The sequence below is a fragment of the Zea mays genome, chromosome 3 (genome assembly GCF_902167145.1).
Source record: "Zea mays cultivar B73 chromosome 3, Zm-B73-REFERENCE-NAM-5.0, whole genome shotgun sequence".
NCBI lineage: Eukaryota > Viridiplantae > Streptophyta > Magnoliopsida > Poales > Poaceae > Zea > Zea mays.
The window spans coordinates 177,335,371-177,358,666 of record NC_050098.1 but is presented as its reverse complement, the minus strand read 5'-3'; the positions used below and the strand labels follow the sequence as shown (position 1 = coordinate 177,358,666).

Genomic DNA, 23,296 nt, shown 5'->3' with positions numbered 1-23,296 from the left:
TGTACCACTACATCGTCATCTTGTCTATATGATCCTTTTAACGCTAGAACTCCTTGTCCAGCCTCTTCATATGGTCTTCTCATTTCTCATCCTCAGTGGGCGGCGAGTTAGTAAGCCTTATGATGGTATCTAGGGCAATATTATTGTGTTCTTTTGTGATCGACCATTGTGTCCGATCTAATAGGTTTAATTTAATATGTCTAATCTATTAGATCAGATATGATAGATCTGATCTTTTCGTACCCAGCGGGGTCGCCAAAAAGTGTGTTGGCGTCGATTTGGTAATCAAACACTAGATAAAACCGTCTGGCAACACTTGACACCTTTAGAAGATGTAGGGTCGAATAAAGTTGAAGATCTTTAAAGCACTGAGTCACCTCTATGATGGTGTAACGCCCCAAATTTGAGAGTTGAATTTTTATTTCTCCAGCACTCCCCAAATTCGGGTGTTACCTTTCCTACTTTTCTTTTCTCCCCGTTATGCCTTGTTCTTTTTCAAAGTTCTAGCGAGAATTAGCTCGACATCTTGTGTAGGTGAACCCTGGAAATATTTTCTTTGTTTGTTCCATCATGCCGAGCCATGCATCAATTTCCTTCGGGGTGTATTTGCTTGGTTTCCATAAAGTATGCACTTAGTAGAAGGTTAGAGATAGAATAGATAATAGGAAAATAGGAAGAAATTAGAAAAGGGGAATTCCCTCTTCTTCCCCCCTTGGGTCGGCTTCCCCCCTGGCGCGGCCTGCCCCTCCCCCCCCCCCCCCCCCCCCCCTCCCGCGTGCGCGGCCCAGCCGCGCCTAGCTCGGCGACCCCCTCCCCCGCTTTGGGCCCACTTGGTGGCCCAGTCGCCTCCCCCCGCTCCCCTCGTGCACGGCGCGCGCAGGCGGTTAAGCCGCCGCGGCCACCCCTTGGTGGGGCCCACCTGTCATCCCCCTCCCCCAAAACCGCCTCCCTCTCTCTCCTCTAACCTTGCGCACGTTCTCCCTCTCCCTCGCGTAGCTCATCTTCCTCCTCCATCCGCCTGTCGTTCGGAACCCTCGCCTCGGTGCCGCCCTCGCCCCTTGCGCGGTGAGCCCTCCTCCCCCTCTCCCCCGCCTTCCCCTTCTCCTTCCTTAGCCCGGCGCGGCCTCCCTCCCTTTCCCTCACGCTCGCGCAGCCACGGCGCCCCGGCCCGGCGCGGCGCACGCGTCCCCGTCCCGGCTCGGCCCCGCCCCGTGCCCTGCGTGGCGGAGCTCGGCTTGGCGCCCGGCGCGCGGCCCCGGCAACCCGCCCCGCCCTGGCGCGGCCCCCTCCTTCCCCCTCGCGTCCGCCCCGACGCCCCCCGGCCATGGCGTGCCCGTCCCGGTGCACGCGGGCCACCCCCGGCGTGGCGTGCGCGTGCCCCCTGCCGGTTCGGTGCGGCGGCCCGGCATGCCCCTGCACGGCGTGGCCCCTGCACAGCGCGGTCCTGGCCCGGCGCGACTTCGGCTCGCGCGGCCGCGGTGCCCCTGCATAGCGCGGCGCATGCGCGGCTCGGCCCCGGCGTGTGCGCGGCTCGTTCGCGGCGCGTCAGCGCGGCCTTGCGCGCGTGCGTGCTTGCGTGGTGCGCGCCGTGCTTTGGCACGGCTCGCCGTGCCCTCGGCATGTAACACCCCTGGTGTTACGATTACTAAAACTCTGACATGTCATCATAAGCATTTGCATTAACTTGCTTGATACATCTAGAATGCATTCACTATGTCAACAATTTGCAAAATTGTGATGTTTTGTATTGAGTGTAGGGCTTAGTATTAGGGCTTTGCTTGAGCTAAGTAGGTGAGAATCATCTCTTAGGCGAGTGACCAGTTGACTTGGAGTCTTAAGTACTGAAGGTAAACTTAGAAGCTAGAGTAACTTTACTTTTGAAGTGTAAATCAAGTGGAAGGATCGCTTGAGGAGAGGGATCAGCTTCAAAACTCTAAATTGAGCCCAAGAGTGAACTGGTGCATAAACAAAGCAACTCCAAAAACAAGGGCCTTTTTGGCCATGAGTTCTGAGTACCAAAGTTGGATCTTAGATTAAGGAGTAACTTTGCTTTTAGTGGTGGATCAAAGTTGAGATGTGGTTTGGAGAAATAGTAGTCACATTTGAAACTCTAAATTAGTCCCAAATGTGGAATTTAAAATCCATTGAGAATTTGTCAAAAGTCCATATATCAAAGTTGTGGAGCTTGGAAAAGTGAACAATTTTCATATTTGGAGCTCTCCAAGTGATGTGGGAGAATTTGAAGTAATTTGCAAAAGTTCAGATTTGAGTCTGTTGGAATCAGCCCAAAACAGTTTTGTTTATCTGTTTTTGAACCCCTGTAACTTTTAATCCATGAGTATTTTGGAAACAGTTGTTATAACAAACCTGTAGAGTAACTATAGGAGAAAAATGTTTATGAAATGTGGTAGCCCTAAAACCATATGAAATTAGGAGAAAAACTGGTCCAAGCACGAGCTAATAGAAATTGTGGTTTTCAGACTTAGTGCAATAACCTGAATCTGAATTTTAGTGTTGTGAGTGCAGTTTTGGAGCTTCTTTGTGCCTAATCCATAAGGTTTTAGACTGTGGGTTCTATAAAATAATTGAAGACAATATATTGGTGAACAAATCTTTTTGAGAAGGTTTGGCTTGGGGATGCATGGAAAATAGAGTGAAAGCTGTCCAAAAATGGGCTGTCAGTTTGCACTGACTGAATTTTTGTTCAGATTAGCTGAAAATTGAATTGCAGCAGGTTGCTCAGTTTGGAGCTCTTCTGTGATCAATTCATGAGGTTTTGGACTAAACATTTTATAGCAAAGTCAAATACCAGATGATAGTGAACAAGTTCCATGAGAGGAGTAGAGCTTGCTATTGTGTAAAATGTGGAGAAAATGTGGCTCCAAATTGGATTGTCAATTTATTTGGGCTGAATTTTGTTCTGTCTCTGAAATCTGAATTTCAGTGTAGAATGCCTAGTTTGGAGTTGTTTTGTGATCAATATGAGTGGTTTTAGACTGTAGTTTCTATAGAAAACTTGGAGATCATAAGTTAGTGAGCAAGTTTTCTTAAGGAGATTTTGCTTAGTGGTGCACCAAATTTGGAGAGAACTGGGTCTAAATTTGTGCTGTCAGTTAACTGAAACTGCGTTTTCAGTATTTTTCACCTCACTTTGGAGAATTATAACCCTTGATCTGTGCATTTTCGGTTTTGGACTGCTGCAACAAATAAGCACGGATATACTTGATGAATAAATTTGGCTAGGAGAAGTCGACCTAGTGTTGTTTAAAGTTGGGAGAAAATTTGTGCTCCAAGTTGGGCTGGAAGGCAATTGGATGTTGAGTGTATTTCAGCTAGCTAAATCTGGGATCGGCTTAGGACTGAAGATGAGATATCCTCTCTCTGCTGTACCCCATGTGTGTTCAGTTGGAGATAAGGATGGAGTACGTGATTGAGGGTCTAGAGGCCTCAGCCCCTGCTGCAAATATCCCAGTTTTGGACTGTTTTGTGGGCTGTGAGCAATGAAGCGTTATCTGCTAGCTCATTACTAGAGTGAACCAGACAAGGTGGATACTTGTGCTGAGTTTGTGAGCTGGCCTGGTATTTGTGCTTGTTGGCCACGTGTGCTCTCCCATGAGGTGCTGGCACCCTTGGGGCCCTTCTTCACCAAGATATGGCTGAGCTCGATGCCTCTGTCCTCTTATCCTGTGTACTGCAGAGCTTGGTCTAGTGGAGCTTTTCCTTGCCCTCGAGTTCTAGCCAGTGTTCCTCACGAGATCGAGGTAGTTCCTGTGTTCAAACCAGTGTTAGCTCCTCTTCTCAGTCACTAGGTTGTTCTGCCTTTGTGCTGCGCCTGCCAACCCTATTGTCTGGTGACCACACCCACCGAAACCTCCCACCTCGCTGTGGCCAAAGCGTTCCAGTGAGTTGCATGCCCGTGTGGTCTTCGTTCCGTGGTCTTCAAAGGTCAGTGAAGCATTGGTATTGCTGCTGTGTAAAAAAATTGGATAAAACGTCTCAAAACTTTCACTGACAGGTATATAGTTTCAGTCAGCTGAAACAGAATTTTATGTGTTCTCAACCCATTTTTGGAGCACTATAACTCTTGATCCATGATTCTTTGACCTAAGGCTGCTGCAGCAAACTTGTACAGATATGTGTGGTAAACAAATTTTATTAGTCAAGGTTGGCCTATTATTGTTTGGAATTGTGAGGAGTAATGGAGTTACAGGTGGGGGTTCAGTTTGGTGTAGAGTTCAGTTTCAGAATCTAAAACGTAATTCAGTTTGCTGAATTTTTAGAAACTGTGAATTCCTCTCAGTTTTGAACCCTTCTAAGTCTCAATTCTTGAAGTTTTGGTGGATGATCATTGCAGTAAACTTGAAGATCTAATATTGGGGAGCAATTTCTTTTAAGAAGGATCTCCCTATCCTTGCTTTGAATTGAGAGAAAAGATTATTCCAAGTTGCTCTGTTAGGTAGAGGGTGCTGAATTTAGTTCAGTTAGCTGAATTGTGTAGTTTCGTGGAGTTCCAACTTTGGAGCTCTCTAACCTGAAGCCTGTTGAGTTTTAGCTAGTATCCTTTAAAGTAAAGTTGGAGAGTGATCATAGAAGAGCAACTCCTAGTAAGAAAGTGTATCAAGCCAGCATAGGGAGATGAGAGAAAATCTGATTGGAACTTCTAGGATTGTAATTTGATGTGGTTTTTAGTCAAGAAATTCGGGTGGCCAGCGCCATCGTTCTGCGTTTGTGTAGAGTATTGAAGTTCAGTAAATAGCTCCCTGGTAGTTATGGCTTGTGGTGATAGCTTGTAATTGTAATTTTGTAGTGCTTCGTAATACTTTCCTTGCTAGTAGCATATACACAGGCATTCATAATCATGGCATTTCATGTAGAGTACCAAGAAGAAGTGATTTGTGAAGGAGCCTGTTCCAGTTCTACTGATCCAGTGGTGGATTCCATCTAACTGCTTATCGTAATAGAAGATATCATATTTCCTCCTGTAGTAAGGCAAGCCCTGGTGCATTTGTCACCTCCTTGCTATTTTAAAATCTTTCTCACTTGATTGATGCATTAGGTGATAGGAGTTGTGTGCTAAACCGTTGATGCATTTCCTTCCTTGAAATTGATTACCCTTCCTTGATACCCGTTTTGAAAAGAATTTTATGATGCTTAGCCTTGCTTTAGCAAACAAAAATGTTTTGTTTTAAAACAAAAGTGATGCTTCAGTGGGTGGGAAGTTTTCAAAAATAAAACTTGATGGTGGATCCATCACGGCCGGGATGGGTTCAACGTCGGAAAAGATGTACCTCTGCCAGGTACCAAACTTTGGGTTGAAAATAATAAAGCTGAGATCGGGCAGTTGACTTGCACGAGAAAGGAGTCTCGATGTAGTGTCTTCGTCTGAGTCGATTAAGGACCGTACCGATTGTTGGCCTGCTGATCTAGGACCCTTTAACTGGCCACATACCTCACCATGGGTAAGCCTGAACCCGGCTATTCCATACGTGAAAAGACAACCGCGCACTGGGCGTGGGAGATGGTGGGAGTAGCAGTTATCCTCCTGGCAAGAGGCTGGATGGTAGGGTAATGTGCTCCCGGGTAGCGCGGACCTGTTCATGTAGTGGAGGATCCATGGGAATGGTTGACATATGCAAGGGTTAAGTGCTACATATGTCGTGTGGTTGGAGATCCCCAGCTGGGTATTAATCGGTTCGGATCATCGTACTTCTCGGATATGAAGACTGGATCACTGCCCTGCATCGTAGTTTAATAAGTGAAACATGATTGTGGTTTGGTTGAAAGGAAGCTAGTATAGGACAAGTGAATGCTCTAGATTAGGCAAATCTAGATTCAGGAAAAATAATTAACTTGTGAAGTAAAAGTTTGGCATAAAGATTCACTACTAGTAAGCTCTTCTGCAAAATGAGTCTTTGAAATTTGACAAGCCTTACCTTGATTCCCAACAAACCAGCATATCCTTGAGAGTCTTTTCTTTAGTCGGGTAAGTCTTGCTGAGTAATTGCATACTCAGGGTTTTATCCCTTGTTGTTTTTGTAGGAGAAGTTTTATTCCCCTATCTTTGGGTTAGTTACTTCATGTGGAGGACTTGAAGCTTAGAAGGTTTTTATATATATCTCTTATGGAAAGGCTTCACCCTTCCAATTATTGTAGTTAAGTTATGCCCTTCGAGTACTATCAGGACTTGTAATAAATACATCGCTTTCTACCATGTAAAACTTGAGTTCTGGAATGTAAAGTGTACTTTGTGAAAGTCTTCCGCTCTATCTCCAATGTGTGTGTATCAAATGTGATTACTGTAATATACCTGTTATGTGGGAGATCCTTGGGATGATGAGTTCCAGTTGGCGAACTCGATAGCCTTGTTAAGTTACCCGGTACACGTGCACATCCATCTGAGGCCATTAAGGCAAGGATTGGTGCATGTGGGCCTGATAACTTGGGAGGGCTGTCACACGGCACGACGCGTAGCGTCCTGTCGTGGGTGACGTGCTCGTCTACCCCTGGACGTGCATGTCTACCCCCCGTGTATTTTATGCGCATTGATCATGTTATTTATATTAATGAAATGGAAACTCAACTCAGAAATTGATTACGTTAGTTATTTCATGTAGTTAATCATTGACTTTGTTTAATGTCAACCAATTGGAAATAGTTATAACTCTAGTAGCACATGTTATTAATACTTGTTAGTATAACTAGATAGAACTAGATGAAGCAATGATTAATTATACATCTACCCGTAATACGCTTCGATTATAGCTTTGACCACTGCAAGACCTTCCTTCTTCCTTTTCTAGCAGTTGCGAATGCAAAACCGTATGTCATATCTTATGCATATTCAGTTTATCTGCTCTCTAGTATGGTGTACTGTTTATTTCCTAATTCAAATGGATGGATGTATGTTTGCGCTCGCATAGAAAACGGTCTGGTTGAGGAGTCCGAAGAACTCGCAGGAGAAGCCCCTGAGCAGTAGCTGGTTGGTGGAGGCAAGTGTCCCTTGACCCAACTATGTCCTATACAATTCTATAATTCACTTCCCGCATTTACACAGTTATACCTAAAGATTGACTAGCTTTTGTTATTCATGTCCTTGCTTACCTATTTGGGTTGGATTATTATGGTTTAGCTTTATGCTAGTGCTTAACATTAATTAATGAATATGATGAGATTTATCTATGATACATTGTTTCCCTTCTTATTTATGATGATATACTTATGGAATTTAAGGGGGCTCGAGCAGTTTCTCGAGTGCCTCTCCGTAAGGACCTGTTCGTTGGATGACCGCCCGGGAGAACAGTGCAACCATGAGGGTGAAATGGGACGCCCTTAGCTGAATAATTAGAGGAACCAGGATGTAGTTTACTTCACCGTCGTGCCGTTAATGGGGCTCGGTGTATGCGGCTCGCTCTACCAAGGTTGGTTTGCCCCTTGGGGAGTAGTGCGGTACATTTAGGAAACCTAACGGGCGGCTACAGCCCCGGGGAATCTTTGTAAAGGCTACGTAGTGATACCCTGCTGGGTCACCTTGGTAGTGATCAATGGAGAGTCATGATCTCCGGGCAGAAAGGGAATCACGGCTTGTGGGTAAAGTGCGCAACTTCTGCAGAGTGTTTGAAAACTGATATATCAGTCGTGCTCGCGGTTATGAGCGACCAAGGGAGCTCCATTGATTAGTGATACTTGATCAGAGATGTTCGGATTACAAGTGACGATGAGAATGGTGGTTTTGGTATTGACTCTGGTGATGGTAAGTGGTATTCTTTCCGTTTGGAAAGGGTACTTTTGGGTTAAAAACTTGGGTTAATACTAAAATCTGGCTCTCTTTACTAGTAATAATAATCTGACCAACTAAAAGCAACTGCTTGACTTATCCCCATATAGAGCTAGTCCACTACAGCCAAACAGGACACTTGCTGAGTATGTTGATGTGTACTCACCCTTGCTCTACACACCAACCCCCCCCCCCCCCTTCCCCAGGTTGTCCGCATTGCAACCACTGCTCAGAAGAAGATGAAGCCGTGGAAGGAGACTTCCAGGAGTTCCAAGATTACGACGAGTTCTAGGCGTGGGTTAGCGGCAACCCCCAGTCGGCTGCCTGTGAAGGCCGCGTGTATCTACGTTTCGTTTTCGCACTTTGATTATTATTAAAGACTATGTGGATGTCTCCGACATTATGATGTAATCGACTATTATTCCCCTTTTATGTTATTATTTGAGCACTGTGTGATGATGTCCAATTATGTAACTGCTGTGTACGTGAATTGCTGATCCTGACACGTACATGGTTCGCATTCGGTTTGCCTTCTAAAACCGGGTGTGACAGATGGCCACTACCTATTTAGTGCTAAACAACAATGAAACCTATGGTCTTCTCGTGATGAGCAATATCTTGGGTTCGGCTCTGTGAGGTGGACGGCGGCGACGGTCTACGACGATTCACCGTGTCGTGTGGCGGTGCTACTTGCTGCAGCGCAAACAGTCTGCAACACGCGACAAAAGCGACTTCTTCCCTGTGTCGAGCTGGGTGGTCACGCTGTGGGGCGGACGGTCCGTGATGGCGCAGGGTCGTCTTCTTTCTTGCTGGGACCTAGATCCCACTCCTGGGGGAGAGATCTTACGGTGCTCCGGTCGGTAGGTCAACTGGAGCGTCACGAGACAACGTAGAGTCGCCTAGGAATTAAGAGATCAATTCGAGCAAAAGATATCGAGTGAAGTAGATATTGCTCCTCACAAGGGGCAAGATCCTAGGGTTTTATTGGGGTCGGCAGATCACCTAAGACGGATCTAGACGACGTAGAGTCGAATAGGGATAGTGGTGGATATGTAGAAAGCTATAACTAAAACTATGTTACATATACTCTTAGGAAAGGAAAGGTAAATGAAGTAGAATGGTTTGATTAAAATGTGTTCGAGAGTTCTCAATCGGTCGTACTATTTTATATTTATAGGGGATAAAGTCTAGACCCGTTTCTACGCGAGATCCAACAAATTTCCATGGGTAGGTTAATATAACCACACATAGAATAAGTACTCTTGCATATCTGATCACGAGGGCGCGACCCGTCCGAACCATAGGGCGAGTCCGTCCGACCGTGTCCAAGTGCTAAATATGGTGCTCAACACCATGGTTACTACACATTACAATCTATGTCCTCTCTTTTTAGATAAAGGTATATTCCAAATGGTTCATAAATCATTGACAATTATTTTCGGATTTTAAATTCAAATTAGTAATTGTGGCAGTTCGGGTAACACGTACTCTGTGCGCGTCCCGGGTGTGTCGGGGACTCGGGGAGTCGGGGTTGTTGCACGAGAGCGGAAGCCACGCGTACTAGCCAATCCAGAGCGCACACGCGTGCCCGCCACGCCGTCTTTTACCAGAAGAAACACGGTGAACTAACCTGTTGACCGTAGGGATGAAAACGGTCGAAAACGATCGAAAAAATAGCTAAATTATTTTTGTTTTCATATTTTTTGGCTGGAACGAAAACGAAAACGATAATCAACGGTCGAAATACGGAATCAGAATTGTCGGTTATTCGAAAACGATTGAAAATGATAAACTATAGTCGGAAAGATAACTATTTTGTAGTTTTAATAAAAACATAATAAAGTGATGTATTGTCTAATTTTTAAGATTTAGAAATACACAAACAACTCTTTTTCATCATTCATATTAGTTAGAGTAATTATAACATTTGCTTTTCGCTTATTCATTCACTTGAACACAATAAAAGTTTATAACTTAAATAAATTATATGCTAGTTCTATCTCATATTATATAAAATGGTAGAAAAACGGTATTAGCACGACTCGGAAACGAAAAATACGAAAACGATCGAAAACTAGCTAAACCGTTTTCGTACCGTTTCTAATCGGTTCCTGAACAATTCGAAAACGATCGGGAAAAACAGTATTCGAAACAGGATGGTACGAGAATTTCCGGTCCCGTTTTCATCCCTAGTTGACCGGATGGGTGTCGAGTTTTTTTTAATGACGCCTACAACTGATGTGCGGGACCCGCTTGGTCCACGTAGGGCCCACACTTCCATCTCCACGTCGGTTCTCGCGCCGTTTTTTCGAATCTCCACCCGCCGCATACGGAGTCGGAGAACCCGTGCCTCTTCCGCTCCCCGTTCCCGCAATAAAGGCCTACCCTACCTGATTAGCCCGTGCCCTCGCGCGGCATCACACAGATTCCCGCGTCCCGCCGTCGGCGACTCGGCGTCCTGCTGATTGCGTCGCGAGGAGTGCTCGTAGCCGCCCTCCTCTCTCAGATTCAGTCGCCCATGGCGAGGAATCCAGGCCGCACCGTCTTCATCGGTGAGAGCTCTCTTCACGCTCGCGATTCGTTTCCCTCGTTTATGAGTGGGTTCGTAGGATCCTACGAGGTTTTAGGATTATTTAGTTCGAGCCAGCGGTGTGTTCCAATCAAGTTGTTCGTTTGTTTTGGTTAGAGTCTGAGAGATTGGGTGATTTTGTTAGATCTGAATCTGATTGCGTCAGCAATTCAGTGTATATTGTGTGTTTGACTGTTCTGCGCTCGCACCCAGCAAGCCAATACACGGGTTTTTTTGGCTTAATAGAAGCTTGTCCTTTGGGTAATAGGTGGTTTGTGATTTAATATTTGGTGCGCAGCTGATTATGCATTTTCTGATGCTGGTGTCATTGACTCAGCGGTTACTGTTGATTATGCATTTCTGATGCCAAATGCCTCGACTATAGGTTTCCCAGATTCGTGCTGTTTTGAGGCGTTAAGCATTTATACTTGTAATTTATCTGCTTGAAGGTTCCTGGTTTTGGGGGTGTTTGTTTCAGCTTCAATTCTGTCAGACGCTTACTTCTCAAAAATCGCTTAAATCAACGTGAACATAGAATCCACGAGTCATCGCGATAGAAGGATCGTCGCTTTTTAGATCTTAAATCTTATTGACACTTTTATCCTCCTCCACACGGAAGCCTCGCGATATTTAGATTCTCGTGGAGCTAGATTTTCTACGAACATAGATTATTAGAAAAGCTCTTCAGAGAAAATCTATACCGAACATGCCTTTTGCACTGTTGCTGCTTTGTCTATAGACTAAAATCTCTGATTCTCTATTTCAGTGCAGTTGTCATACCTTGCCAATTTATTTCTTCTAAAACTTTTTATTCCTAAACATTTGGCAATGTTTCTGCTTATCTTACAGAAAGAGCTGTGATATCCTGTTAGGTTCCTTGCCATTTTGATAATTGATTTTCCTGCTGACTAATGTCCACAATCAAACTGTCAGTAACTATAGGGCTTATAAATTTTAATTGCTCCTTTTTCGTTTCAAGTTCTAAGCCATCCTTTTCTAGTTACATAGATTTTGCTATGCTCCTAGACAATGATTTCAAGTCGTCCGACTAATCGCGATTAATCGCGATTAATCGGGCTGGTCGGTAATTGGTACACGATTTGCTGGACGACTCGACCAGACAACCTAGTCGTCCTGGTCGTCCGACTAATCGTTAACTAGGGCAACTAGTCGTCTGACTTATGTGTCCTGGTCGTCCTGGCTAGGGTTTAGTTATTGGGCCTTTTTTAGCCCATCTATAGTCACTGCACATATCCTCTCCTTTCCTATTCTAACCTACCCGCCAACAGTCTCTGGCTCTCTGCATGTCTCCTCTCCTCTCTTGCACTGCCCCTGCAGTTCTGGACTTTGATTGCCGACGGCTACACCGGCGGGCGGCGGCTACAGCACCCTGCGTCCCTACCCCTTCTCCTGGAGTCCTGCAGCCTGCTGCACTACTGCAGTCTCTAATTTATATAATGTGTACAGGTATATTTATATATATACCTATATAAGTATAGCTACTAGTGTAGGACGACCAGGGACCGACTAGGACCGACTAGGGGTCGACTAGTCGCCCTAGTCGTCGCCTAATCACGACTAGTCGCCTGGTCGGTCCCAGGGTTCGACCATGCGACTAGGCGACTTGAAATCATTGCTCCTAGATATACATTGTGTCTAGATACATAGTAAAAACTATGTACTAGAAAATACGGAACTACTTATAGGTTAGAGTAGAGGGAGTAAATCTTGGTGTGGTATAGTAGCATCATTTACACAATATTACACATATACTTGGACAATTGTCATTTCAAATTATACATGTTACAGAACTAGCCTGTTATGTACATGTGAAGCTCTCCCCTTGCGCTTTTATTCAAATTTAAAACTGAGTGCCTCTCTGTTGGGTGGCTTCGTTACTTATTAGAACATTATAGCTAAGATTGTGTTTCTGTTTTAAAGATATGTTGCCATGTTCTCTGGACCATCTGGGCAGCTGTGTTAGCCCAATTATTATTTAGTGTGTTTTATTAATTCTACAACTGTTTATTTTCTTAATAGGCAACTTGGATGAAAAAGTATCTGAAAGAGTCTTGTATGAGATTCTTATTCAGGCAGGCCATGTAGTAGGCCTACATGTACCTAGTAATAAGGAGAGTAACAGTCGCAAAGGTTATGCTTTTGCTGAGTATGAAACCGAGGATATCGCGCAATACGCTGTTAGGCTTTTCTCGGGACTTGTTCGGATCAATGGTAAAACGCTCAAGTTCGTGGTAGGTTTTCATTTCTATCTAGGTACATTAGTTGTGTATAATATTCTGCCTACAAGCATTACTTGTGTATACACCACTTGTCTATAATAGCAGACAGTTGTTCTTACGTTATCTGTCATACTATCTGCTGAAATATTAACATTTGCCTCAATCACGTGCAACTTTTTATATAATTGTCTTTATGCCTTCAAATGTAACCAAGTTCAGACATCTATTTTCTTGTTACGTTTTTGTAGATTGCTGGTCATGACAAACCGTCTTCAAATGACAATAAGTCGGTACTGCTCAATCATGTACCCTCTTCAAATGGCAATAACCCAGTAATGCCTAAGCTCAACCCTATACCGTTGCCAAAACCGACTCAAATCATGCGTTGTAGTGATATGCCTGTGTCTCATATCCCAGCATATCCGGTGGTAAACGGGAGGATTGGAGGTTATGGTTTTTCTTCCACTCCTTATCCTAATGGTTTCCACCCGCAAGGTGAGATACTTTCCTGAGCCTGTTAATACATGTTCCAAACTGCACAGCTGTTAATGTAAACTTGATCATCGTATGTCCCCTCTTTGTGACCAGCTTTACCGGGTGGACCAGTACACAGCCATGGCAAGGTTTAGCAACAGTACGTATGCTTACAATAGGCAGGAATTTGGTTCTGTTCTGAACATTGCGCAGAGAGGTCCTGTTATGAATGCCTTTGCCCATGAGGCTGCGAATCAGCCAATCATGTATGTTGAGAACGTAGGTGCAGAAGAACGTAGTATGTTAAGAGTAGGCAGGTTCCACATAGGTTCTTGACACCTCAATACCTCGGTAACGTCTAGGTAGGTTGTAGTACCTCCTAGTCTTGCCCAAGCTTGTAATATGGTTATCAATCCTCTAGATCTTCAGTAGAACATTGCATTATTCTTGAAGGCAAAAAAAAGTCTTCTTGTGTTCTCCATTGTCCATTGTCCCAACCCTGAAGGCAGCAGGTGTTACTTATACAAAGACAGTGAAGTACACTATTATGTTCGTGCTCGTGCCAGCCAAACCGGTGAATCCAACTCGTTCGTTCGGTTTTTTTTTATATATCAACTCGTTGGGTTGGATTGCTGGTACAACAGAAAGTTCGTGGATGTAGATATGCCCTGTTAGTTTTTGTGTTGACATATGTCCTGTTTGTTTAGGTTTTTTTAGTTTCTAGCCACTAAAAGTTGTTGCTGCTAAACGCTCCATCTTTTCAGCCGCTTCAATAAGAATCATTTTGTGTTAAAAAATGTTTAAAATCAACATTAACATAGAATCAGTAGAGTCATCACGATAGTAGGAATCCATCGCTTTCTAGATTCTAAACCTTTTGGATCATTTTATATTGCTTCGCACGTAATCCCTACGATATTTAGATTCTTTCCACAGAAAATTTGGCCAAAAAAAAATTGAACCAAACAAACATGCCCATAGACTGAAAGACGTACTAAATTACAAAACCCGGTTGTAGTCTAGCGATTAATATTTGAATTCCTGCACTGATTATGCGATGGTTCTGTGTGTCTTCTTTCACTGCAAGCAATATCTTAGGTGGCATTTTTCCTTTATTTTTTTGAGTTAGGTGCGGATTGATGAGATTGCCCGGGGACTGAACATATAGCCTGTTTTTATGTTTGACAAGTCTGGCAGTTTCTATTATTAGTGCAGTTCCACCTTTCATCTTGTGTAGTTGTGTGTAACTCAGGGATAGTAGTGGGCTCTAGATTTTACACTAAAATTTAAACATTGAATTGGATAGAATCAAACTATATTTCTATTTATTTCTAAACTAAAATTAATTAAAAACTCTATCTTATTGTGTTTTAAAAAACATTTGGATCATGATCCATTACTACTCGTAAGTCAAGAGTGTCAAAGTCATCCGAACTACCACCAACTAAGCTTGTGCTAAGTGATGACAAGCAACCTGTCTTCTCACCGTTGCTTCACTAACAATAGCATTCCATTACTCTGTTTAGAACTTTCTGCCTACCAACATCCTCTTAATAAAAAAAACGAAATGGTGACTAAGGGCATATCACTTCTTTAGAGGATGTGTATCGCATTGAGGAACTTGTTCTTAACTCACCTGACCCAAAATTGTTTTATTCTGGAACGAGAACTCGCTACAGCAGAACTACTCCGTCCCGAAGAAGTGAGTCGGGGAGCCGTCCCAAATAACGCGACTCTCGCTTATCGAGTAGTCAAAACATATTAGTTTTGATCAAATACAGACAAAAATTATTGATATTTATAATATGTAATAATTATACTTATAAAATGTATTTCTATAATAGACTTAATTGGAGATCCAACTATAGATAGCATTTTTTATAAATTTACTTAGACTTCAAATTTTAGATTTCATGGACGCGATATTTACATTCAAGAATACACATATTCCTAAGTTTAGACTTATGTGGATGAACTCTAAATACACATTCAAAACTTATGTGTATTTACATTCAAGTCTAAATACACATATCAAGTCTAAAAAAATATGTGAAAAAACTTAGGAATATGTGTGAAAAATACCGGTGCAACGCAGACACTCTGGCACTTTTAGGTATTGCAGGATTGCGGAAGCAGCATCAGCTTAGGAAGTTTGTTAGTCTGTACAACTCCCGCTTTACCTAATCTTTCTCGGAGCATCTCCATTAGTTTCCTAATAAAAAGCTCTTTAAACTCTGATTTAGCAAGTTGCTAAACACATGCCGGGAACAAAACAACCTTAACCTCCAACAGCAGTTCCCAATTATTAGATTGTTAAGCATTTTAAAATTATGCTAACTTGATGGTAAATTCATAATTTCAGTAGCTTAAATCATTTGAATTGCTTCACTTGTATACGGGTGCGACGAGTAATTTCAAGGTGTGATCGCTCAAGTGTGAATCAACTCCTAAATTTGGGAAACTAAATGTAGATATTTAGAAAGCTGATATATTTAGGGACCTCATTTAAGAAACTCTTGGAGCATAAATTTTGGCTACTAACATCCTAAATTAAATTCAGGGACTTTTGTCCTGGAACAGTGGATATACTCTTAGGACACTTCACAGTGTATGACCAGCACTACAGAAACAACAGGGCCCAGTCGAATGGCGTACGTTTATAAACAGACAAAGTCTGAAACAACTTCTTTGGCTAACACTGTTTTTTTGTTGTAACGTAGGAGTACTACGATAATTAATGGCTACAATCAGCTGCTCCTGCTGCAGCGCGTACTCGGAATTTCAGAGACAGAGAGTTTAGCAGTGCAAGTTCGTTTGTGCAGTTGGGCCATCGTGATGGGTAGTGCTATAAGTTTGCTTGGGCCCCTTGCGGCCTATCAATGAGGCCCAGATGCAGACAATCTTTTTCCAAGGCAGTGGTTGGAGCCTGGCAGCACAGCGGGCGGGTGGTTGGCGGCGGATGGCGATCAGTCGAATTCCAAGGCTCGCTCGCAGTCACACCGAACCAAGAAGAAAAAAAAAGGTGGTAGAAAAAAATATCTCCCTTTTAGAGTTTTGACATTAACAAACGAAAAGAAACAACAAAACCCTAGGGGCCTATTGGGCTATATGACCCCGACAGGAGATCGGAATCCGCTTTGCTGTCCTTTGTGCCAGCAGCAGCTCGTCTTTCATGGAAAAAGACAGAGAGAAAAAGATAAAGAAGGTAGTAGTACTCCTCCTGTCTTTCTGCTGCCAAACTCGTAGCAGTATTTAAAGTACTTCCCGTCTTATTAATTACAATTAAGGCCCTGTTTGGGAACAAAGTTTTTGAAAACCACAGTTTTTGAAATACTACAGTATACTTTAGTCCTGACAATATCACAGTTTACAATACCGCAGTTTTGAAAACTGAGGTCCAGAGCTAAGTTTAGAATGCCTTAAAACAACTATAGTATTTGCAATATTTCAGTTTTGAAAACAGAGATTTTACCCAGCTTGCCAAACACCATTCTGTATATAATACTGCAGTATTTGAGAATACTGCAGTATTCTTCCAAAACTGTGAAAAAACTTCACTGTTTGTTTGCCCCTGCTAAAATTTAGCCCCTATCACATCGAATGTTTGAACCTCCGTTCGTGATATTAAATGTAGTCGGATTATAAAACTAATTTCTCAGCCGAAGATTAAAAAGTGAGACGAATCTAGTACAGTTGGTTGGGTCTATATTTCATACTCCCATTTGAAAGTCAAACGCTTGATGTGACCCGAGCTAAACTTTAGTCCACAGAACCAAACACCCCCTAAGAAGCGTACTTGGAGAGTTTAGAATTTGTTCCGAAAAAATGTATATTTTAAGAATAAAACCATGTAACTTTAGCATTTTTTAATTTTAATTTCTCTTCTTCTAAAACAGGATGGTTATTTTTTATGGGACTATATGTGTATTTTTTTCATTAATGTTGATCTCTTCATCCCTCTAAAAAGTGTACGTACTGATTTCGGGACGGAGGTAGTAATGGCTGATGTTTAGCACTAGGTAGTTAACTTGTGAACGTACGTAGAAACTGTATCATCTTCACTCCATTGCTTTGGTACCAACAAGAATGACACATTGACACGGCAGCATGCGTGCACGCTCTCGGAGTCTCGATCCCTTGTGCATGCATCTGTGCAAGCAAGCAGAGCAGTGTCGCTGCAAAAAGGCTGGCCGTCCCAGGCATGGGCACGGGGCAATGCACTCATGGATCCAAAGCCAGCGGCTGCTTCACCTTGAATGCCGGCAGCGACGTCATGGGGACTCTCAAGGTGCTCCTTGGCCACATGGCAGGAGGACGGCCGCGCTGAAAGCCGTTTTTTTGTGCCTCCTTGGTCTGGTGCGGTGTAACCCAAGGGTGCAGTGCAGGTGCAGCGTGGCGTGCTGCTGACGCTTTTAACTGCACGTTCGTTCCTCCTCCTGCTGCTGAGCCCCGACCGGTGAGTGCAGCCGCGCTGTCGTCATCGTCTCAGCAGCGCTGGAGCTGCTGGTCAAACCGAGCCTCTGTTTCCTCACAGTTGGAGCCAGCGCAGCGCTGCCACCGACTATTTTAGCTGTTCACAGTGCTTGGGACTTGTGCCCATGCCTCCGCGTGCCACTGCTGTTGTTGCTTATTGCCATATACTATACAAATACACCCTACTGTGACCTTGGCCATTGCCTGAGAATATATGTGACGTGCAACTGCAACCTGCGATCCCGTTATTCTTTGGTCCGATCCGATCCGTCGGTCCGTCCGACCGGCCGCGCCGGAGAGAAAAAAGGCGGTGGTGGCAGTTGTTTGTTGATCTTTCGCGGTTGCCCATTTGGGACGCAAGATGCCCCGAGCCGGAGCAGGTGACGCCCAAGCGAGCATGCATGATGGCCCCCGGCGGCGATGATGCGCTCACGCGCTGCCACGACGGGGGGGATGGGTCTCTGAGCTGTCGCGTTCGATTCGATACTCTCCCTGCTGGCGGCTGGCCCGTCGTCTCGTCTCCTTTGTTTGTTTATCTCTGATCCGGACCTGCAGCTGACGGATCGAGATCAGGTCAGGCTGGAGACTACTCTGGGCCGGGAGTTGGGAACCGGGAGCCATGCGTGCATTGCATGTGTTTGTCCATGTGGCTAGACCGCTAGAGACGACGCGTACAGTACTACTACTGGACTATTGCTAGTTACCGTGTCCTGCCGTCAGGCTATAGTCTGCGTCTGTAGCCTAAGTCGCGGAAAGCTTGCGGAATTGCATGCTGGTGTGTTCTGTGTACGGTTTTATTCTCCGGCAGCCGAGTAGGCCAGTCTTGACCGTCGGTCTTTGTCTCTCCGCCACCGTATGCTGCGGTCTGCGCGCGGACGACGGCGGCCCGGCCCCGGAGGACGGACGTGGCGTTCCAGAGCGCGTGCCGCGCGCGCCAGCGATACACCTCTGGCTGAGCTCTGGCTGGAGGATCTCGTTAGGTAACGAACCGCTGGTATGGGCTGCCGCTGTACGGAGCGCGCGGACGGGAACAAAGCAGCAGTCTTCGTTGGTGGTGGACCGTGGACGAGACGGAAGACGACGAGGCGATGCGCCTGCCTCTGCCCGTGCCTGCTGCACTGCACCAGCGGACTCCACTGTCCACTCCCACCCCAGCCGCAGCAGCCCAGCCTCAGAATCTGCGGAGGCTTGGCCCACTCCCACATGCCTCGAGATCCGCACCCCCGCAATGATTTGACCGCCGCGGGGGGCCCCGCGCCCGCACTGGCGCCGTGCCGCTGTATCACGAATTGCTGCGGGGCACGGGCACCGCCGGTGCCACCCACCACCAGCCTGTTGCTGCTCGCTGCACTTTGCTCTCGCCGCTGCCAATCTTCTACTCTCTAATGTACGTACAATCTCGCACAACAGTGTGCGGTGTAGTACCAGACATCTTACTTCACCAGCAAGCACAAACTGCTGTATAAATAAATTTAGGGTAGACTTAAAATAGATTAGCTTTACCCGGACCTACAATCGTTATCTTTTCTGGACAACGGTGGTCCTAGTCTAAGGGGGTGTTTGGTTAGAGGGACTAAATATTAGTCTCTAGTTTTTAGTCCAATTTAGTCCCTTTTTTGCCAAACACTAGAACTAAAATATGGACTAAAATGATTTAGTCTTTAGTCCTTCACATAGGTGCTAAAAGAGACTAAAAGCACACATAAGTGTATTCCAAGGACATTTAAGTCTTTAGACAATGTATTTAATGACTCTAGAATCTATTTAGTCCCTATAACCAAACAAGTAGAGACTAAAGTTTAGTTCTAGGACTAAAGTTTAGTCCTAAGACTAATTGAAACCAAACATGGCCTAAGCCATTATTATCATGGTAGCACCGTACGTTGCCTGCACAAAAAAAATGTCGGTATCCAAGAACATCGTCTCCTCACCGGCTACCACGGTTGCCGTGTCCTTCTCCGAGAGGAATTACCAGAGGAGTCCAACTGTCCAAGGCGGGAAGCAGGGCGTGCAGCGTAAATTTCCTGCTGCGCCGGTACACAATACTACACACGGAACGGGAAGAGGATCCACAGTTGCGCTTCCACAATCCACTCAGCTCAGCAGTCTGTGACTGTGAGTGAGCTCACTAGGAGAGGCTCTCAGCACTCAGCAGTCAGCACAGCAGCAGTGGGCACGCGGGCCGTACCTGGGCCGCACGTGCCGCCAGAGCCCGGGGAGGGGGGCAGTGGACGGTGGCTTTTTGGGCACAAGTGGGGGGACCTCAATGGCCATGGCCCACCCAGTAGGCCGGGCCCGCTTTACAGCTGGTCTCGTTCCTCGCGGGGGAACACTCTGTCCAGTCACGTGGGACAGCCCCTCAGTGGGTGTGCGTCGCGCGCGCCAATAATTCCCAGAATTATTGCGCCCAAACGGCGCCCGGGCCCATCCTCAGCCGCTGATGCATGCATGGTCATACAACAGTGAGGAGATGCTACGTACTAGTACTACTACTTTCTGTCAAGCCTGTGTGCCCACCCTATCCTATGCGTCGTAATTCGTGCCGGGGAAGGAGACGAGGTGAAGAAAGCTGAGCCCCTAATTAAGCTGTCGAGCAGCGCGGATCGCAAAGCAGCCGTCAACGGTACACGATTAAGGCGGCCCGCCGTGTGTACCATTGATGTTTGTTGAGAAACCCTAATGAAAGGGTATGTGGGCAAATACCGAATATGCCCCTGAGGGCAATCACGTCTCTATATATAGAGCATGTACCCCCTCATATGGAATAGAGAAGAGAAAGAGGCCAGAGGCCCAACCCTATATCGTGTCTCGTGTGTTTTCTCTGTCGTGCTTATGGGAAGGGAGACGAGTATTCTACAACTTCTTGCGCCTCTACTGCTGACGGGAGGGAAGGGAGCGGATCTGGTGATCCGTGGTAACGTAGTTCTCAACACGTTATCAGCACGCTCTACCTCGACGTTGCTGCGAGATCAGATCTGCATCAACTCTCCGTCAAGCCAGCAGGTCATCGGCCTAGCCGAACTGTCCTACGCGACAGACTTCGATTCTCCGTTTACACAGTCGAACGGTATGATTTTATTTTATCTACTGTTCGTGGGGAACTCGCTTAGCCAAACGCTCGTCTCCCCGCTCTCCTGCTTGTCCCGATGGGGATCTCGTCGCTGCCCCACCATCTCATGTAAGGCTCGACTCAGACTCCCCGCACTTGTAGAGGTCGTGCCTGTGCGCATGTGCCGGTGCCAGCCACGCGCTGAGAGCCACGCCAGCGCCGGGACTGCCGCGCGCCCGTAGCCGCTCTACACTCCGGAGACCGGAGGTCGTTCCCACGCGCTGAGCGCTGACAGCCGCTCTGCACGCCGGAGGTCGTGCCCTCGCGCCGCCACGTCGGAGGTCGTGCGAACGCCATTAGCCGCGCGCTGCTTCACATGACTTGTTGACTGTGCTAGTGGTTACTGGCGGTCGCGGAGCGCGGAGTCCGCTTCTTATGGATGGGATAACAGACAAGAGCGACTGCGTTTGCATGAGTTTGCATGAGTACGGTTGGCGTTTGCATGAGTTAGATAAAGATAAGAAAAAAGTTAAAAACGAAAAAGAAAAATGAGTAGCGGTTGGCGTTTGCATGTGTAGCAGTTTAGCACTCGTACCTGCTGACATGCATATCGCTTCCGTACAAAGCGTTGTATTTATGAGTGGGTCCCAGGAGCTGTGGACGGAGTCACGTGCATGGCTACATGTAATCTCGTTCCTTTGGCTAGTTAAATGCTATTTCGCGTAGCTAAAAGAAAAAAATAGCAACCAATGAGCGGCTAATATCTCATTGAAGTGGCGAATTAAGCATGTTTTTTATCTTTATTAATTATGACTGTCGCAAATAATTGGTTAAAAATACATGCTTAAAAATGGATAAATGTCTTTTACACCTGATGTGTTATGTTCATATATTAATTATGGTGTTCATTTTTTTCTGCATTAATAATTATTTCCCGTAGTAAATAATTAGCAGAAAATTATTAAAATGCATGTGAAGGTTATATTGTGTATACTCAAATCGCTCTAAATATTTGTGTTGCGTTGAGCTTTTGAACTCACGCCGAGCGATTAAATTGTATCGTGGGTATCCGGACATGCCGATCAGGCTAAATTATTAAACGGCTGAGTTTTGGCATTGGCTGCGCCCTGGCAACACGACGCAGTATTTGTGGCGTACGAACTTGGCTGCGTCATGTGATTGCTATGTAGCACTCTCGTTTAATCGGACAGCTCCCGTTGAGTCGAACCGCCATCGCGGAGTCGCGTATTTTTCGCATGCCCTATAGGAACTTTCTGTCTGCCGTGATCATCGAGCCACGATTGCGCCTGTTGCACATGTTGCGTGGATTTATCGTGTACCCCAATTACCGAGCAATAATTTTGCCTGTTGTACTTATTACAAAGGCTTGTTGTGTTGTCGTAACCCTGATGGTCGCACACGCGTTGACTCCAGATACAATAGAGCTTGTACTCGCGTAGATTGTGGTGGGTTGTTCAAGCCCCTAAAGTTACATCATAACGCAACCTTCGTAAACAATTTTATTTGGCTCTATATTTTATTTGATTGTGTCGTGTGGCATCATATATTTATATATATCGCCAAGTGACCTTAACAATTATATCAAGCTCTATAGTGCTTGGAAATCTAGGAAATTAAATTGAAATACAATGAAACACAGATAAGTTAATTCTTTGCTCTCTCCTCTTGCATAAAGTTTTACACGAAGTAACCCGAAGATATATAATATAATGCATGAAAGCCATTTTGGCATAGAAGACATCAAAAATTAGGATTCTATTAGTAAGCAAAAGGCCTTACCAAATGATTTAAAAGTAAATCTCAGCCATACATTGCTCAACCAGATGTTAGCACATTGCTCTCTTTGTCGCTAAATGACATGAAGCAAACTATGAGATAAAAGAACATGTAATGGCCAGCAACACGAAGTTGCGAGTATACCGAGAGGTTATTCTGAGAATTTTTTCACTATGTTGGTGTGAAAACCATAGTGTGTTCCTGTCGAACCACTTTACTCGTTCTATCTAGGACCTATATGCTTGTGTCGCATACATCTCTCGGAATTGTAAATACTTATAATCACTAAATTGACTCGGGATAGTCCTTTGACAATTTGGTATACACTGTAAGCTAAATGGTAAAGGTCGGTCCTGAATGGACACATACCTGGGGTTTATGTAGCCGAACTACACTGAATTCCACCCTTTGGCATGCTTACCGTTATCTACCTCCGATCTACCAGAAGTGAGAAGAGTAGACAAATAACTATGAAATCCCACATCACCACAGAGCTTGAAGCTAGATTAGACATTAACATGTCATTGGTCCTCGAAGCCAGAAGAGTCATATGTCTTGACCACTAGACTATTAGTGATGATAATTTGTGATAGAAATATGAAGATCTTGTGGAGACCTGTTGTATCCTCTCTACTCCTGATGATTTCTTCTTATGAGAGCACTACTATCTGTTGTTGAAGCCTGGTCCCAGACGGATAACGATCTTGTTTCGCTATTGCCAAGCAGTTATCACCATTTGCTTAATCGAAAGCTTAGCAATCAGGTGGTTTTTCCCAGATAAAATGAATTCTTGGCCTTGTCGGTTCTATTCCAAAGCTTCTCTTTTTGCTGAACAATGAAGAGATCGAAATAATGCTATATAGAACAATTTGGTATATAATATGAGGAGAAATGTTTGCCCTGCTGGCAACACCACAAAA

At 45.0% G+C, this 23,296-nt stretch overlaps 1 protein-coding gene and 1 long non-coding RNA gene across 4 annotated transcripts; both read left to right on the top strand.

Moving 5' to 3' along the window:
- Positions 1 to 3,572: 3,572 nt before the first annotated feature.
- Positions 3,573 to 6,266, top strand: LOC111591189 (uncharacterized). Its single transcript, XR_002750358.2, has 2 exons — positions 3,573 to 3,945; positions 6,040 to 6,266. It is a non-coding gene; the product is annotated as an uncharacterized lncRNA (long non-coding RNA).
- Positions 6,267 to 10,078: 3,812 nt separating this feature from the next.
- On the top strand, positions 10,079 to 13,609 carry LOC103650933 (splicing factor 3B subunit 4). 3 transcript variants are annotated; one of them, XR_564482.4, is made up of 5 exons: positions 10,079 to 10,326; positions 12,384 to 12,595; positions 12,832 to 12,915; positions 13,001 to 13,078; positions 13,172 to 13,536. XR_564482.4 is itself a non-coding variant. In XM_008676533.4 (4 exons), the coding sequence occupies exons 1-4, from the start codon at positions 10,293 to 10,295 to the stop codon at positions 13,210 to 13,212; spliced, it is 534 nt and encodes a 177-aa protein (XP_008674755.1). In that variant the 5' UTR covers positions 10,090 to 10,292; the 3' UTR covers positions 13,213 to 13,609. The 3 variants fall into 3 exon arrangements, 1 of the variants encoding a protein (XP_008674755.1); XM_008676533.4 differs by having other exon boundaries at positions 10,090 to 10,326; positions 12,832 to 13,078; positions 13,172 to 13,609; XR_564483.3 differs by lacking the exon at positions 12,384 to 12,595 and having other exon boundaries at positions 10,097 to 10,326; positions 12,832 to 13,078; positions 13,172 to 13,609.
- Positions 13,610 to 23,296: the final 9,687 nt, after the last annotated feature.